Source organism: Apis cerana, linkage group LG9, assembly GCF_029169275.1.
Source record: "Apis cerana isolate GH-2021 linkage group LG9, AcerK_1.0, whole genome shotgun sequence".
Classification (NCBI taxonomy): domain Eukaryota; kingdom Metazoa; phylum Arthropoda; class Insecta; order Hymenoptera; family Apidae; genus Apis; species Apis cerana.
In genome coordinates, this window is record NC_083860.1 from 8,169,510 (window position 1) to 8,184,145 (window position 14,636).

Below are 14,636 nucleotides of genomic sequence, written 5' to 3' on the forward strand. Positions count from 1 at the left end.
TTGTCAATAGCAAAATTCTCTCCCCCGTTTGCGTACACAATCTGGATAAAAAGGGCTCGACTTGGAAAATGAAAAATAAATCAAAGGGGTGAGCGAGAAGCGGTGCGATCTTGATACTCGTTCCGTGTTTGTTGCGAAGGTACGTCGCTTTGACAATGTAGCGACAACGTAGCGTCGTCGAGAAAAATTAAACGAGACGATTGGAAACGATTACGTAGAAAACGATTCGTTCCATTCGCGTTGAAGGTAAAATTCCTCGCCTTCTTGCCCTCCCCCTCCCCCCTCATCGGAATTTCACGCAATCGAACAGTCGCCGTATAATTAATTTTATGCGATTAAACGTCAATATCCAGAGGCTCGTGACCGTTTACACGATGAAACGGCTTAATGGACGACGCTGTAATAATACGATAGTGGCAGGGAGGTGTTGACGTTATTGCGATTGGCACGTAACAGACGCGTGACAATCATTTCCCCAAGATAACAACACCCCCTGGTGTTTTATCGTGTTTTCGAAATTTTCGAAAATCCGTCCCGACGCGAAAATACCGTTCCGTGTATTTTCAAAGTAATATCCTCGCCTCGTGTGCTGATAATTTTTTTCCAACGGCCGATACAACCTTTTTCTCCTTTTTTTTTTCAACCTTTGAGAGAGCGAAGTAACAGCCTTTCTAAAATTGACACGAGCTCGAGGTTCGTAGGAGGGGCGCGATGAAAAATCGATCGAATCGGCGCGACGTTGTAAATCCCCTGCATGACAATCCCTGTAATTCCGTCTCTGGGTATTCCTAATCAGCGGCGTAAGTGCATCGTCAACGACATAATGGCGTGGTAAATGTGACAGATTTCCATCGGGAGCACGCCTGGCATTCCCAGCCGTCCTAGACAATAATCAGACCGATTCGCTGATTTCCGTTTCTGATTCCCCCTTCAATCCATTCCTCCCCCGATTTCAAACTCGTTTCGTTTCGCATTCGCGCTTAAACGCGATAAATATTATTACTATTATTATTATTATCGTTATTATTATTATATATTATTATTATCATTACTATTCGATAGCTCGTTTCGAGTTGAAAAATGAATCGGAGCCAATTGATGGAATACCTGATTCCCTTGATTCAGGTACACTGGTGGAGAGGGGGTACAAGCAATTCAGCGGGAACGTGCACGTGATGAAGGCCGTCGCCTCGGACATGGTGCTGACTTTCTGTTCCCGGAACCCGGACAATCAGCTGTACTCGTTGCTACTCTCGCGGGAGCACATCCTGCAAAAGAGCGACAAACGAGGCGTGCACAATCTGCTCGGTCGGCGTGGACTCAAGATCGTCAATATCCGGGAGACGTGCATGAACAACGCTGCCTGGAGAAGAGGATCCTTCGATCTGATCGGGTGGCTGGCTCTGATAGGGGTGTTATCTTCGGTTTTCTTCGGCTCCTGGTAGTGGTGGTAATAAATGGTCGAACAAGGGATAAACGAAACGGAATTTTCGTTACGGTTGAATCGTTAGCTGCGTCGACGTTATATATCCGCGTCCCGATCATTCTAGCGATCCTAAACGTTTCCCGACGAAATAAAATCTCTTGCCGCTTCTTCCTTGTCCTCCCCTTAAACGAGAGGATCGTTAATCCCTTAGGAAAGGATTAACAGGGGCGATTTCTGTTGCCGAGAGGATCGAATTCAACGAAGAGAGAGAACGTCTTAATTGCCAACGCAGCTAACGACTCCGCGTCTCCATTGCAATAAAACCCGTCTGCGGCGCGATAATCTCGTAACGAGAATCTCGACGAAACGAAAAAACTCGAATTTATCGCGTTTTGGCCTCGTGTGATTCGACCTCGCGTGAAACCGGGACGGGAAAAGGATGCACTGGTTGCCGTGTCGCGGGCGATTCTCGTTATTCTCGGCACGACGCCAGCTACCAGGGGAACGATCCCCGTTAGATGGTGCATCGTTTCGCGTCGTCCTCACAGGTTCTTCCTGTGCTTAGTATCGCGGGCCTTTGTTCCTCCGATGGAGCTGCCGACCCCTCGAGTCCTCTCGACTGAAACAACAACGGGCTCGAACCTTCCCCAACCACGTATCTACGATAATATATATATACATATACGCGCGATTATCGCATAATTCGAGGAGGGACCCGAGTGTTCAAATCGATCGGATATTGTCGTAACTCTTTCAGTCCAGGATCGCATTCGTTTGTACAGATATATGAAAAAAAATTAGAGGACGAAGCTGTTTCTTTTACGAGACGTGTCTAATTTTAATTATCGTTGGACGAGATGTTTCTTCGTATTTTCATTCGCGTCCCTTTATAGAATCTTGTTCTCTCAGAGTTTATTTCTTTTTGGAAAAGAAAAAAAAAAGAAAAAAGACATATCAGACAAAGTCGTTGTTGTTGAAGAAGAGTGGAAAAATGAAGGGGACAAAGATTTATCGAATAATGCGATGCCACGGATTGAAAGAGTTCCGCGAAGAACTCACTGTTCCAGCCAAGATAATCCTCCTGTTCAAAAAAATAAGAATGGGGGCGTTTCCGTGAAGATTAGCGACGTTAGATAGAAATGCATGTTGTATGTATCTCGGTTCGTGGATTTAAGAAGACAATAGTAATGTATCAAATCGATCGCGTCGACGAAGAACGATCTCGAGTAGCCGATTCTAAGATTCATCTGTTCGCTCGTCGAGCGAAGAGAAGGAAGCGGTGCACAGGGGGGAGAAAGAGAAAAAAAAGAAAAGAAGAAGAAGCCGTAGAAGCTGGTCGATTTCCGCGTAATCTTCCATTCCTTCCATTCCGTACCGTGAAAGTTTAACGGCAGATCTCGTAGTGACGCGATCGAAACACGATTTTTCGCCCGAGAAAGATATTATAAACGGAATACAAAAAGATGAAGCGAATAAATTAAAATATCATCGGGATCTAGTTTAAATAAATCGTGTTACGAGTCGTCTCTCCGCGCGCGTCTTTCTTCTCTATCTCCGTTTTAGGATAATGAATAATTAAAAAAAAAAAAAAAAAAAAGAATTACCATTCTAAAGTAAAATAAAATCGCAATATAGCGCGAAATATTGGATCATCGAAATTTTCGATGATTTTCCATTCCATTCCAACGACGAAGCAGCGGTGTACGATTGTATAAATAGTTGAATCTTATCGTTATAGATTTATTATTCGTATCGCGGTTGATCGACGATCTTTCGAAGATTGAAGCTAAACAGGACTAAAGATCGAGTAATCGAGTAACATTCGTGTCCTTTTTCACTCGATCGCACTCGCTTTTTCATTCGTAACGCTCGAACATTCACGCATACACACATACACACACACATACACACATACACACACACATACACACACACATACACGCGTACCGAACATATCTTTTTATACTTAATCGAGATTCGTTGAGGCGATCTTTTTTATAATAAGGATCTTTGAATTCTGCCAGTTTTGTGTCTTCGTATGCCTTTTTATACGAACAACATCCGAACGTACAAAAAAAAAAAAATTTTATGCTTGACTTTTACCTTTTTCTACGCGCTATACCCGATTTCAATATTATACTGTGCTATTTGTGTCCGATATCGTCTCTCTCCAACGATTTTCTAATATTTTATCCAATCTAGGATAAAAATGAATAAGACAAACTGTAGCAAGACTATCGATTTATATCACACACCTTACACAGGCAGCGATGATGTTCTCACAGGCGCGTCACAATATTTGTGAGAACATAAACGAATGCGTTTGAGCGAGCGTTGTTTAAATGCGTTGAAAAAAAAAAAAAAAAAGAAAAAAAAAAGAAGCAAAGAAGCCTCCCGTGAAAAGGTAGCCGTCTCTACCGAGTCGAAAACGGGGAGGGATTGTTACGATTTGTTTGACAAGTTCAAAATGGAACCCTATGCGATATGTATATACGTATCCTCGATTCGCCACAAGCCCGGGTATCGTCATCTGCGATGACGCGTTTGCCACACAAATGGCGATAGGATATACGCATGGGGTACTCGTTAAATTATTGTACACTTTTCGATGCCAATCGCAAGGGAGTACGCCGTGTTATGTTTTAAATGCTCTAGAGTCTTTATTTATTGTACAGAATGCTCGATATATAAATAAATGAATGAATATATATAAATATATATATATATATATATACATACAATACGATCTAATACGATATAATACGATATCGCTTATTATGTGTATAAATATGGAACAATAAAAAAAAGGTCACTTCGACGGTTCCGTGAATGACTTTATTTTTTTCCACCAACCTTGTACGCTCCTCTCGTAAATTCAAATATTTAATTGGGTAGTGGAAGGTTGATGATTTTTTGAAAAGGTCGAGATCCCTGGAAAGAAGTTAGCATTGGCGTAAAAAATCAGAGACAAGAGGCGAGGAGTTGGAGTTGGCAACCCGTTTTTTTCAACCCGTTCCTCGTAAACGCAGCCTCCCGCTAAAAAAGATTAAATCTTTCGGCAACCAAGCATCGACTAACTAACCTGCTACGTTACCATCGTAGCTAGAACTAGGCGAGAGGAGAATGGAAATGTCTAGGAGATCTAATAATTAAGGTTAATTTTGCAATTAACCTCAGACCCCTACGCGAACTGCATCGAACAAAACGTCTATCCTCCCTCTCTCTCTCTCTTTTTCTCGCTCCTTCCATCCATTTTCTTGTTTAATTTTCTTTCTCAACGCTCCTACCCTACCTATATTCTTTCTATTTCAACCCTCATCTCTCTCATTGCTTAAACAAAGTTTCTTACAAGCCCGATGAAGAAGTTTTAACGCCGTTCGACGAGCCACGATTACTACTTTGTCCTGATTCTTGGCAACTTCTTCTAATATCGAGACTAATTTTCCATCTCGAAGGAAATTAATGCACCGCGCTTCTCTCTTTCCTTAAAGCGGAGTTAATTCCCGGAAATCCCGCGGAATCCCGGAAATCTTGGCTCGAAAGCTCGATACGTTTCTTCTTCTTCTTCTTCTTCTTCTTCTTCTTCTTCTTCTTCTTCTTCTTCTGGAGGAGGGGATAAATTAGAAAACGTAGCGCAAGGATAGAGCCCGTCGACTGAAAAATCGAAAAAGCATCCGAGCAGAGGACGCTTTCATGCCTTGATCATCCCTTGTCGTTCCCATCTCGGATCCATCCACCCTCTTCCTTCCGTTTCATCCACGAATCGTCTTCTTCGGACGTTCTTCCGTTACTCGATCCAGTGTTACAATCGCTCCGACGACGATTTTGCCCGGTAGAAGAGTCAAAGGAGAGATGTTCGGCACAAAGGAGTACGAAAAACTCGAAGTGAATTTCAAGGTAGACAGATGGAAAACGTAACATTACACGGCGAAGCTGTATAATCTCCTTATAACAAGAATCTACTCCGAGTCTTTATTCTTCGTTAGAGAATAGATTCGATGACAATTGAAACACGAGATGCTTAAGACGTACTTAAAAAAATCACCTGATACTTCGACGGATGTTCACAAGTTGTGAAAAATATTAGGTCAAACTCTGGATCAAATGGGGGAGAATTAATTTCCTCGAATTTAGCAAATCGTCTCGATATCGATGCCAGCGATGAAATTTCGAGCCAATTCAGAGTGAACCGCATCGCGTTACATAGGAGACTTGAAACAAGCATCTTCGTGAAAAGGATCACGATTTTCGAACGTTCGAACCGGCTATGACGAACGCTTCCGGACGAGGCGCGCGTGGAACAATCGGATTCCCGAAACAACACGCCGATTAAACCATCAATGAGAATTAGCATTTTAATTGCCCCGTGGGTGTCCCACGATTTTTCGCTCGGGGTTCAGGGATCACGACCTCTCGGCCAGCCGGAACGAGGTAAGAAATTAATAAATTAGCTAATGGCTCTGATGAATCGGCCGATTCTAGACAGGAAGTGGAACGACGACGTTCGTCGTCGAGGAAATTTTAGACGCGTGGACGCGTGGGATTGAGAGAGAGAGAGATTCGTGGTGATGGACACAACGATGGAATTAACAATAAAATTATGGTGAAAAAGTATGTTGAAACTGGTGTATTTTTTTTTCACGTTCAACATAGGATGCAGATAAATATGCGAAAGAAGAATCTAGGGAATTAAGTTGCTCGGTGGATAATTTTTAAATAAATTTTAATTATATCGCAGTTCGATTTAATCGAACAACGAAACGAAGCAAATACTGGGAAAAAGAGAGAACGGAATCATGAGAAACAGAAAAAAAAAACAGTGCGAATGTAACTTTTAATAGGAAACTAACGGGAACAGATAATGAAGGCGAGGAAGAAAATAGAAATAAGTGTATTCGAGTTCGTACCAGTTTTACGAAACACACGTTCGAGGAATAAGAATTAGATTCAATTACCGGCATTCAGCACGTGTCTAAGTTGCATAAAGTTTGTCTAAATTGCCACTTTGTGCGCGCCATTGCGTTGTTTTCCTACCAATTTGATGCTTCTCGACCGAGTCGTGAGAAGTCGTTAGTAGTAGAGCTCGTGTTTTGGTCAGACGTCTGCAGCTAATATTACTTATGATTTACGGTTCAAACATTGAAATCTACATGTGTACATCTTTTAACGTTTTATATAAATTCCACGTCTCTATCGCGACGTCGAGGAGAGTACTCGAAAATTCTTAACGAGAAAGTTAAAGTTACGGATCAAATTTAAACTTGTCCGTCGTAGATACGAAGATTCCAACACGCGAGTGTATACACATTGCACACGTCATATCCTAGAGCTACTTTACATGCACGTCTCGCTATTACAAATTTTCTGGACAAATTGTATTCTTTGCACGTATTCTCTGAGAAGTCTCTCCGCTGTTGCGGTACAAGGTTTTTCTATCGTGGAAAAAGTTTCATCTGCGTCGTAAAATATTAAAAGTGTGCAAACATCTGTTCGAATAAAAATATTGAATTATTATTATCGTGCGAGAAAAACGTCTTTCTTTTCATTCAGAGATTCGAAGAAAAAACGTCGTATCTTGATTTCTAACCCCATTAAAATTTCACGGTTTTTACCTGTTTCATGAACAGCAAAGATCAAGTGAGCGAGTAACCGTGGAAGCAAAATCATCTTTAACTTCGAATCCACGTAGCGGTTTTTGTCGAAGAAACGAAGCTACTTCTCGAGAGATTAGGTTTCGTCGTTAGAACGAGAAGGGACAATTAGCGCAAGGCTAAGCACGTTTCAAAGAAATTTCACGCGAGTCAACCCCGTGACACGTGTGGGAAACAAGTGGCACGAGAAACTTCCAGTTGACACGAGGATCCTACATTTCCAGACAACGTACAACGTTTATTCGCGGCTCCGAAAAAACGTGGAAAATCTTGGTCGAGCTTTGGAAATGGATTTCCAAAAATACCATATATCCATTGATCCTTGAATATAAAATAAAATAAAAAAAAAAAAGCATAAAGGTTTTGAATGTTGTGGAAATTGTGGCTCGATTCTCCAATTCTCAATATAACCCGGGTTATCGAACCTCGTTGAACGAAATCGAGGTTTGGGAAATCGAGCAACATTGAACGTTTGCGAGAGTTTGCGATATTGTTACGCAACGCTATTAAATCACACGAAACAAGTTTTATCTATCTAAGCAGCATCATTACCTAAATTGTTGGCCTCCAGCAATTCTGGGCTTTAGAACCCAGTAGTTACGAACCGTTTAATAATGGAGTCAAACATATCCGATCCTTTAAGCTATGGAACAATGTTACCCGACAACTGTTTGAAACTAAACGCAGCAATATCGTAGTATATCGTAGGATATCGTTGCAGGTTAAGATTGCATTATATCGTCTCGTTAACATGGGAGGAAAACGTTTGGAGAAACGTTAACGTTAATTAAGGGATCGATCATTTTTTTTATCCTGTATTTGTTTCGATGTATTTCGATGCATCGAGATCGAGTATTGCAACGAGATTGCTTTTCATCAGTTCTGTGTTTCATTGATCCGCGCGTTTGAATGGAGGGCGTTAGATATCGGTTATTGCCGGTTCGAGCGTGATCGATCATTCGGGTAGCAGAGCGTAAAGATAAACGTCTATAGGGGTCTATGAAGAGAGTCGAAAGATTAGTTAAGAGCTCTTTTACCTGTCATCGTTCGCCATCGACTTCTTCAAATCCGAACAATTATAATTTATAATATCGATTAAAGGATTCTATTAATTAAACGAAGTAAATGACTAAAAAAAAAAAAAAAAAAATATTCGAACGCCAAATGTGTTCCAGAATGTTGGTCTGATTCGGTGCACCCGTACAATAAGCGTTACGGCAAACCATGGCGGAACGAAGGAAGGATCAGGATGAGGAGTCTGTTATTATTTACAATTCATATGCGCGCATAATGCAACGGGAACAAAGAGAATGCGAAGCAGTAGCTTGCGTATTTATCGCTAGAGAGACGAACTTTTGTATGTAATGGATATATACGAGCTGTTTAAATATTAAAATAATTCATTTCAGGTACCTCCTTATAATCGGGAAAGGAAAAAGGAAAAAAAAAAAAGAAAAAAAGAAGGAGAGACGAAGAATGGTTTTTGCAAATTGGTTGTGAACTTATAATGAAAAATTTAGGATCGCGAGCACATAATAGGTCGGTGTTTATCGGTATCTCGGGCAGAATTGACGTAGGGAAATGAGAATAATGTTTCTGCAACGGCAAAGTGGATGGAATTACTCGTAATTTGGTAATGAGCGCGGCGAAACGGCGGCAAGAATCACCATAACCCACATCACGTACCCGTGGTCATATGCGTAATGTAATGCGCGTAATGCACGTAGGTATTACAACAATAGGATCTACCGATGCGTCGTTTACCGTATTTCCCTGCGAATTTACACGACGCCGCGGCGCGTATAACGCGAATATATTAGTTCCTATCTTCCTCGATAAATCTTTATTACTTTCTCTTTTTAACAAATATAAAACGCAACAGTCGAGTAAAAAATGGATTGAAACGGTAATCGAGAGAAAGAGAGAGAGGGTTAAAAGTAATTAGAAGTATAGCAGAAAAATATTTACCCGATTCTTGGACAATGTTCGAACGACGGATGTGTGCGCTAAATATTTTTTTTAGAAAAGAGTTGATCCAAATATAAAACGAGTAACAATATAATCGACAGTTGAATTCGAGAATTCAGAATGTTGAGAGAAGAAGAATTTGGAATAAGAATTTGTGGACGACGAAAGAACACGTCGAAATGTCTAATTATCAATCCCACGATCGTTTCTCAAATAGAATAGAACAATAGTAACCCAACGACAAGGTCTGGTCAGGAACGAGCTTGTGAATCCGTTAGTAATACCCACGATCGGGATGGGACCACGATGTTGGAATCAGTGCAACGGCCATTATACCGAGGCAACGAGCTAAAAGAGCCACGGGACGGACATCACTTTCGGCTAGGTACATTCCCGATAAGGTTAGCCGATCTGTTCATTGCCATTGTCGTTGTCGCGCGGAATCGCACAGGGCTGTAAACTGTTTACAGCCCTCCTGTTCTCCAGTAAGTGCGCGCGCGCGTGCACACACACACACATAGACAGCGTTTCGATCGCACGTGGACGAGGCTTACGGCTGGTCAACGAACACGTTCACCCGGGTGGGACATAGGTCCACCAGGCATGGATCGGCCATCCGTGGAAAATTCGCGGAGGCGTGATGCTCACTTGATCGTGAACAATTCCATCACGCCCAGATACACCGTGACGCCTCCCCTCTCTTTTTTTCCTCGTCGATTCTAAGTAGACAAATAACCCAGACACCTTGATCCTCTTCTCTTCGATACAGTTCCTCTCTGTTATCGTTGCTGTGTAATTACTGCCTCGACGAGGATGTGAAATAAACGAGGACAATCGAAGGGTAATGGCAAGGCGTAATTTAGGGTGTGATTACATCGAGTGCCAAGTATCGAGGAAGAAATTTAAAGAGACAATATCGGGAATCGATTACGATGCTGTTTATCTCATTCACGCATTTTCCATGCGAGGGAGATTCGAGATTCGAGGTGATGAATTTTAATATGAATTTAGTTAGAAATTGTCGATGACGGATAGAGGGAGTCGAGGGTTAATCGATACAATTTTAAGAAAATCATTGGAAGAAAGGCTAGTTTTTAGGGAAGACCGAGTGAAGCTGTTAATAGATGAATTAATGTGTTAGAAGAAATCAGAACGATTATAAAGCACAATAATAAAAAGAAAATATGTAAAGATAAAAATTAAAGATATTTAAAAAATAAAGCAAAAAATTTACAATTAATTTTTTTTTAAACTGTACATGCTATACAGAGATGTAATTAAACGCAATTTCTTGTTTTATCTGTTCTCCATGCTAACTATCGTACTAACCATGTAACTCATCGTACAAATACGTTCTTTGATCTAGACTTTTTATCTATCTCGTCGTCTAAGGCTTGTTGTGGACAGCTTTACTGATAAATTGGCCACAAACAGGTTTTATATGAAAAACCTGTTTATTTTTTTATTCTCTCTTTTTTATATCTATCATTACAGCGTCATAGATTTCAGCTTCAAATGAATATTCAATGAAAACTTCTTCAATATTTTTAGTTCATCTATTTTCGATCGCGAATCTTTTAGAACAAATCGTAACAAATATTCAATTTTTTCGAGAAAAATATTTTCCCATACATCGTACAAATCAAATCTGATCGGTCAGTACGCGAATCACATTGCTGAATAACGCGCATGAACATAACGACACAGATATATATATATATATTACTACATCTAGGAAGGCTTTTTCTAAAAAGAAAAACGAAAAAAAAAAACGGTACGTATAACACGGTGGAGGACGTAGAATCGGTAGGGCGGTAGGGCATCGTCGAGAGATTTTGATTTTATTGCGCGCACGTAGCATCCTCTTGTTTCGCGTGAATCGCATGAACGAAATTTCGTGCTAGTGGCGAAAACCGCCTCTGTCCGCTTCGCCTTTCTCGTTACTTCTATCGTTTTTATTTAGTTCTTTATCCGTTTGACCATCGCTTTTTCCGTTCCTCACGTTTCTGATTTTGGCCTCGTTAACCACCGCAAGTTAGAAGCCAGAGTTTAATATATTTTTTTTATCATTGATGTTAAAATGTTTTTAATGAAATCAATTTTATTAAAAATCAAAATTTATATATATCTATTATATCTTTTAACTTATTTAAAATTTAAAAATATTTGATATATAGATTTAATAAATTTTATTTTTTAATAAAATATTAACAAGCTTATTTATAATATATTTTGTAGATACTAGTACGATATCGTTTTATTTGGAAAAATTTTTATGTAATATGCTGATAATAAAAAAAAATAAAAGTATTTTTATATTATATTCATATTTCATTTTTAAAAATGAGAGATTTTGATATATTAAATGAGGACAAAAATAATAAGAATTGAATAAAAAATAATAGATAAAAACAAAAAATTTTTAAATTATAGAATAAAATCAAAATACAAAAAAATTCTAGACTAAATAAATATGAAATAAATAACAAATATTAATATACAAGAAAATCAAAATATTTATACTATATATATTATAAAAAAAAAATCACTTACCAGTATTAGAAAATATGTGTCTTATTACTCGTAAATAATATAATAAATTAAATGAAAAATGCACGACTATATCTTCATTTGATAACGAAGTAATTCGACAGACAAAGTCGATAAGAGATCGTATCGATAATAGTGCAAGTAGTTGCCTGCAAATTTTAAACATTATCAATTTTATTATTTTATTAATCTATTACACAAAATAACACTTTTAAATTGATATATTTTAATAAATAAAAATTATTTATAATATCAATAAAATTAATAAATATAATTTAGTTTATATAAATTAATATATTAAATTAATAAAATTATAAAATTATAAAATTAATCGTGTGATATTAAAAATTATAAATTTTAATAATACTTCATATTGAGATATTCGTTCAATGTTTATATATGTGTGACTTTACGCGCCGAATTGTGTATTATTGGTGAGCCGAGGCATCAGTTACGCTTTAACCATCGTACAGTACGGACGTGTTGAATTACGAAAATTTTATAATATATAATTACTTACCAATTGATAATAAACAATTATTATCATTATTATTATATTATAAAACATCATATTTTCTTGCTTCTTATTTCTGATAATATCTGTGAATTAATATACCTGAAACAAATTTTTTTATTAAATTAGCAGTTGAAAAAAAATTGATAGAAAAAAAAGTATGTTATATACCGTAATAAAATTGTATAAATTGAATAAAATTGAATCATTATTATTTGAATCTTCAAAAAGAACAATGAATAATCTATATTTTCTAAAAATTTTGAAAGATGAAAGTAAAAATGTATATCATAAAAATATATAAATCATATCAATTATTATTTACTGAATTAATAGTTAAAAAAAAAATTGATAGAAAAAAGAGTATGTTATATACCCTAACAAAATTATATAAATTGAATGAATTATTATTATCTGAATCTTCAAATAAAACAATGAATAATCTATATTTTCTGAAAATTTTGAAAGATGAAAACAAAAATGTATACCATAAAAATATATAAAACACGTTAAATAATTATCTTCGATATCTGTATCTTCAAGATACAAAAAACTAAGTAAAATCACTTCATTTTTTCTAATGATTAACAATTCAACATGTCACATTATAACATTACACATTTTGTCATGATAATTTTTGACAAATGATGCTACACACCATTATGCGGAACAAACTCACCAAACAATTTTTTGATTGGCTATTGCCGTATAGTTAGCATTCAAAAATCGAACAAAAAATTTGAATGTTGTACAATATATTTTATTCTTATAAGATCAAAAAAAAAAAAAAAAAAGAAAAAATTATTTTATATTATTTAATATTATATCTTATTATAATTAATTTAATATAAAAATAAAAATTTTAAGATAAAATAACTACAATAAAAAATATAATAAATAAATATATAGATAATTTAATTAATATTTAATAAAATAAATAAATTTAATATTTAATTAAATAATATTTATAATAAATATTTAGGTAATAATAAAATTATAATAAATTAATAAATAAATAAAAAAATAATGATAGATAAATCACAATTTAAATTGATTGATAATCTGATTAAAAATAATCATATCGATAATATTTCACATTAAATATGAATTCTATACATCACATTTAATTATAATTTTTTTTATCTCAATAGAATTATTATTTTAAATCAATAATGTTGCACATAATCTAATACAAAAATTAATAAAAACATGGAAAGCTAAAGTTTAATATTTTATATTTTAATAATTTTTGTATTTTCATTATTATGTATTTATTAAATTATTATCAAGTCCTTATTATTATATTTCTTTTTTTAACAATTATATCTTTTGTCTAGAAATATTTTTTACTTCGTTTCTGATTTTTATTTGCAATGAAATATTACTTAATTATATAAAATATCACTTTAAAAACAATATGATAAATCATAAATTATATTTAAAAAAAAAATAAATAAATAAAATTTTATTATAAGATGATGAATCTATTTCATACATTGTCTATGTTAATGTCATAAGAAGAACATGGCGTCGATTATTAAAGGTGCGACATTTTTTTAACTGATTTTAAATATATAATATATATACTTTGTTATTTTAATTGTTGATTATAATTTAATTTGTATATAATGTAATATTTTTAGATACGGGTGAAATTTGGAGCCGATTATTTGATCATCGACCATTTATTCAAGGTGAAATAACATTTTTCCTACGCGAATTTCAGGTAAAGAACTTTTGAGTTCTTGCTATTAAATACCTGCATTTTCAAAAAAAAAAAAAAAAAATAGTGATTATATAAAAAATCTACGAACTACTATCTTTATTAGAAGACTAATTGACCATTATATAAATGTACATTAACAATAGTTTATGTATCATTTTGCATAACCTATAATTCGACAACGAAAAAAAATTTATAGGAAAAAAGAGACGATCGAGAAGTGGAACGACTCTTCAAAATACTTGAATATTCGACAGATTTAAAAGAAAGTCAACTCGATCGAACAGAACAACTTGGGGATTGTCATTTACCTAGCTTAAAAGCAAATGTTGATGTTGCCCTAAGTATGTGTGAAAGAGTTCTTCAAAAAGAACAAGATTTTGATAGTGTATGGATCATTTTCATTTCAAGATTTTGATTAATTTTTAGAAATATCTCACATTTGTCATTAATTTGAACATCCAATAATTTTTTTAGGATGTAGCATTACAAGCAAATAGAGAAGCAAGGAAAGTAGAATGGGAAAAATTTGTTAATGATATGAGTGAAAAGTGTGAAAAAGTAAATCAAACTTTTGAAGAGAAAGAAAACGAAATAAAAGAATTTTACATTGATTTAGAAAGAAAATTGCACATCACATCATAAACGTGCAATAATTATTTCATTCTTATATAAAGTGTAATAATATTGTATTAATATATTTTATGCATATATTCTAATAATTTATAACATAAAATAATACCAAGCTTGTATTTAATATATAAATATTTAATGAATATTTTTATTTTATTATTAATATAACAT

At 35.5% G+C, this 14,636-nt stretch overlaps 2 protein-coding genes and 1 long non-coding RNA gene across 4 annotated transcripts in view; 2 read left to right on the forward strand and 1 right to left on the reverse strand.

The window, feature by feature from the left end:
- LOC107992419 (uncharacterized) overlaps window positions 1-4,244 on the forward strand; it is a 46,981-nt gene extending 42,737 nt beyond the window's left edge. Inside the window, exon 3 of the mRNA XM_062079415.1 lies at window positions 1,126-4,244. Coding sequence (XP_061935399.1) covers window positions 1,126-1,445 — 320 coding nt within the window. The 3' untranslated portion in view covers window positions 1,446-4,244. The remainder of the gene's footprint in view (window positions 1-1,125) is intronic.
- On the reverse strand, window positions 3,004-12,206 carry LOC133666675 (uncharacterized). 2 transcript variants are annotated; one of them, XR_009831147.1, is made up of 3 exons: window positions 12,116-12,206; window positions 11,599-11,744; window positions 3,004-4,357 (listed from the first exon to the last, which is right to left on the reverse strand). It is a non-coding gene; the product is annotated as an uncharacterized LOC133666675 (long non-coding RNA). The 2 variants fall into 2 exon arrangements; XR_009831146.1 differs by lacking the exon at window positions 3,004-4,357 and having other exon boundaries at window positions 10,233-11,744.
- Window positions 12,207-13,515: 1,309 nt separating this feature from the next.
- LOC114576795 (biogenesis of lysosome-related organelles complex 1 subunit 5) lies at window positions 13,516-14,610 on the forward strand. Its single transcript, XM_062079416.1, has 4 exons — window positions 13,516-13,652; window positions 13,753-13,835; window positions 14,032-14,220; window positions 14,310-14,610. The coding sequence occupies exons 1-4, from the start codon at window positions 13,634-13,636 to the stop codon at window positions 14,475-14,477; spliced, it is 459 nt and encodes a 152-aa protein (XP_061935400.1). The 5' UTR covers window positions 13,516-13,633; the 3' UTR covers window positions 14,478-14,610.
- Window positions 14,611-14,636: the final 26 nt, after the last annotated feature.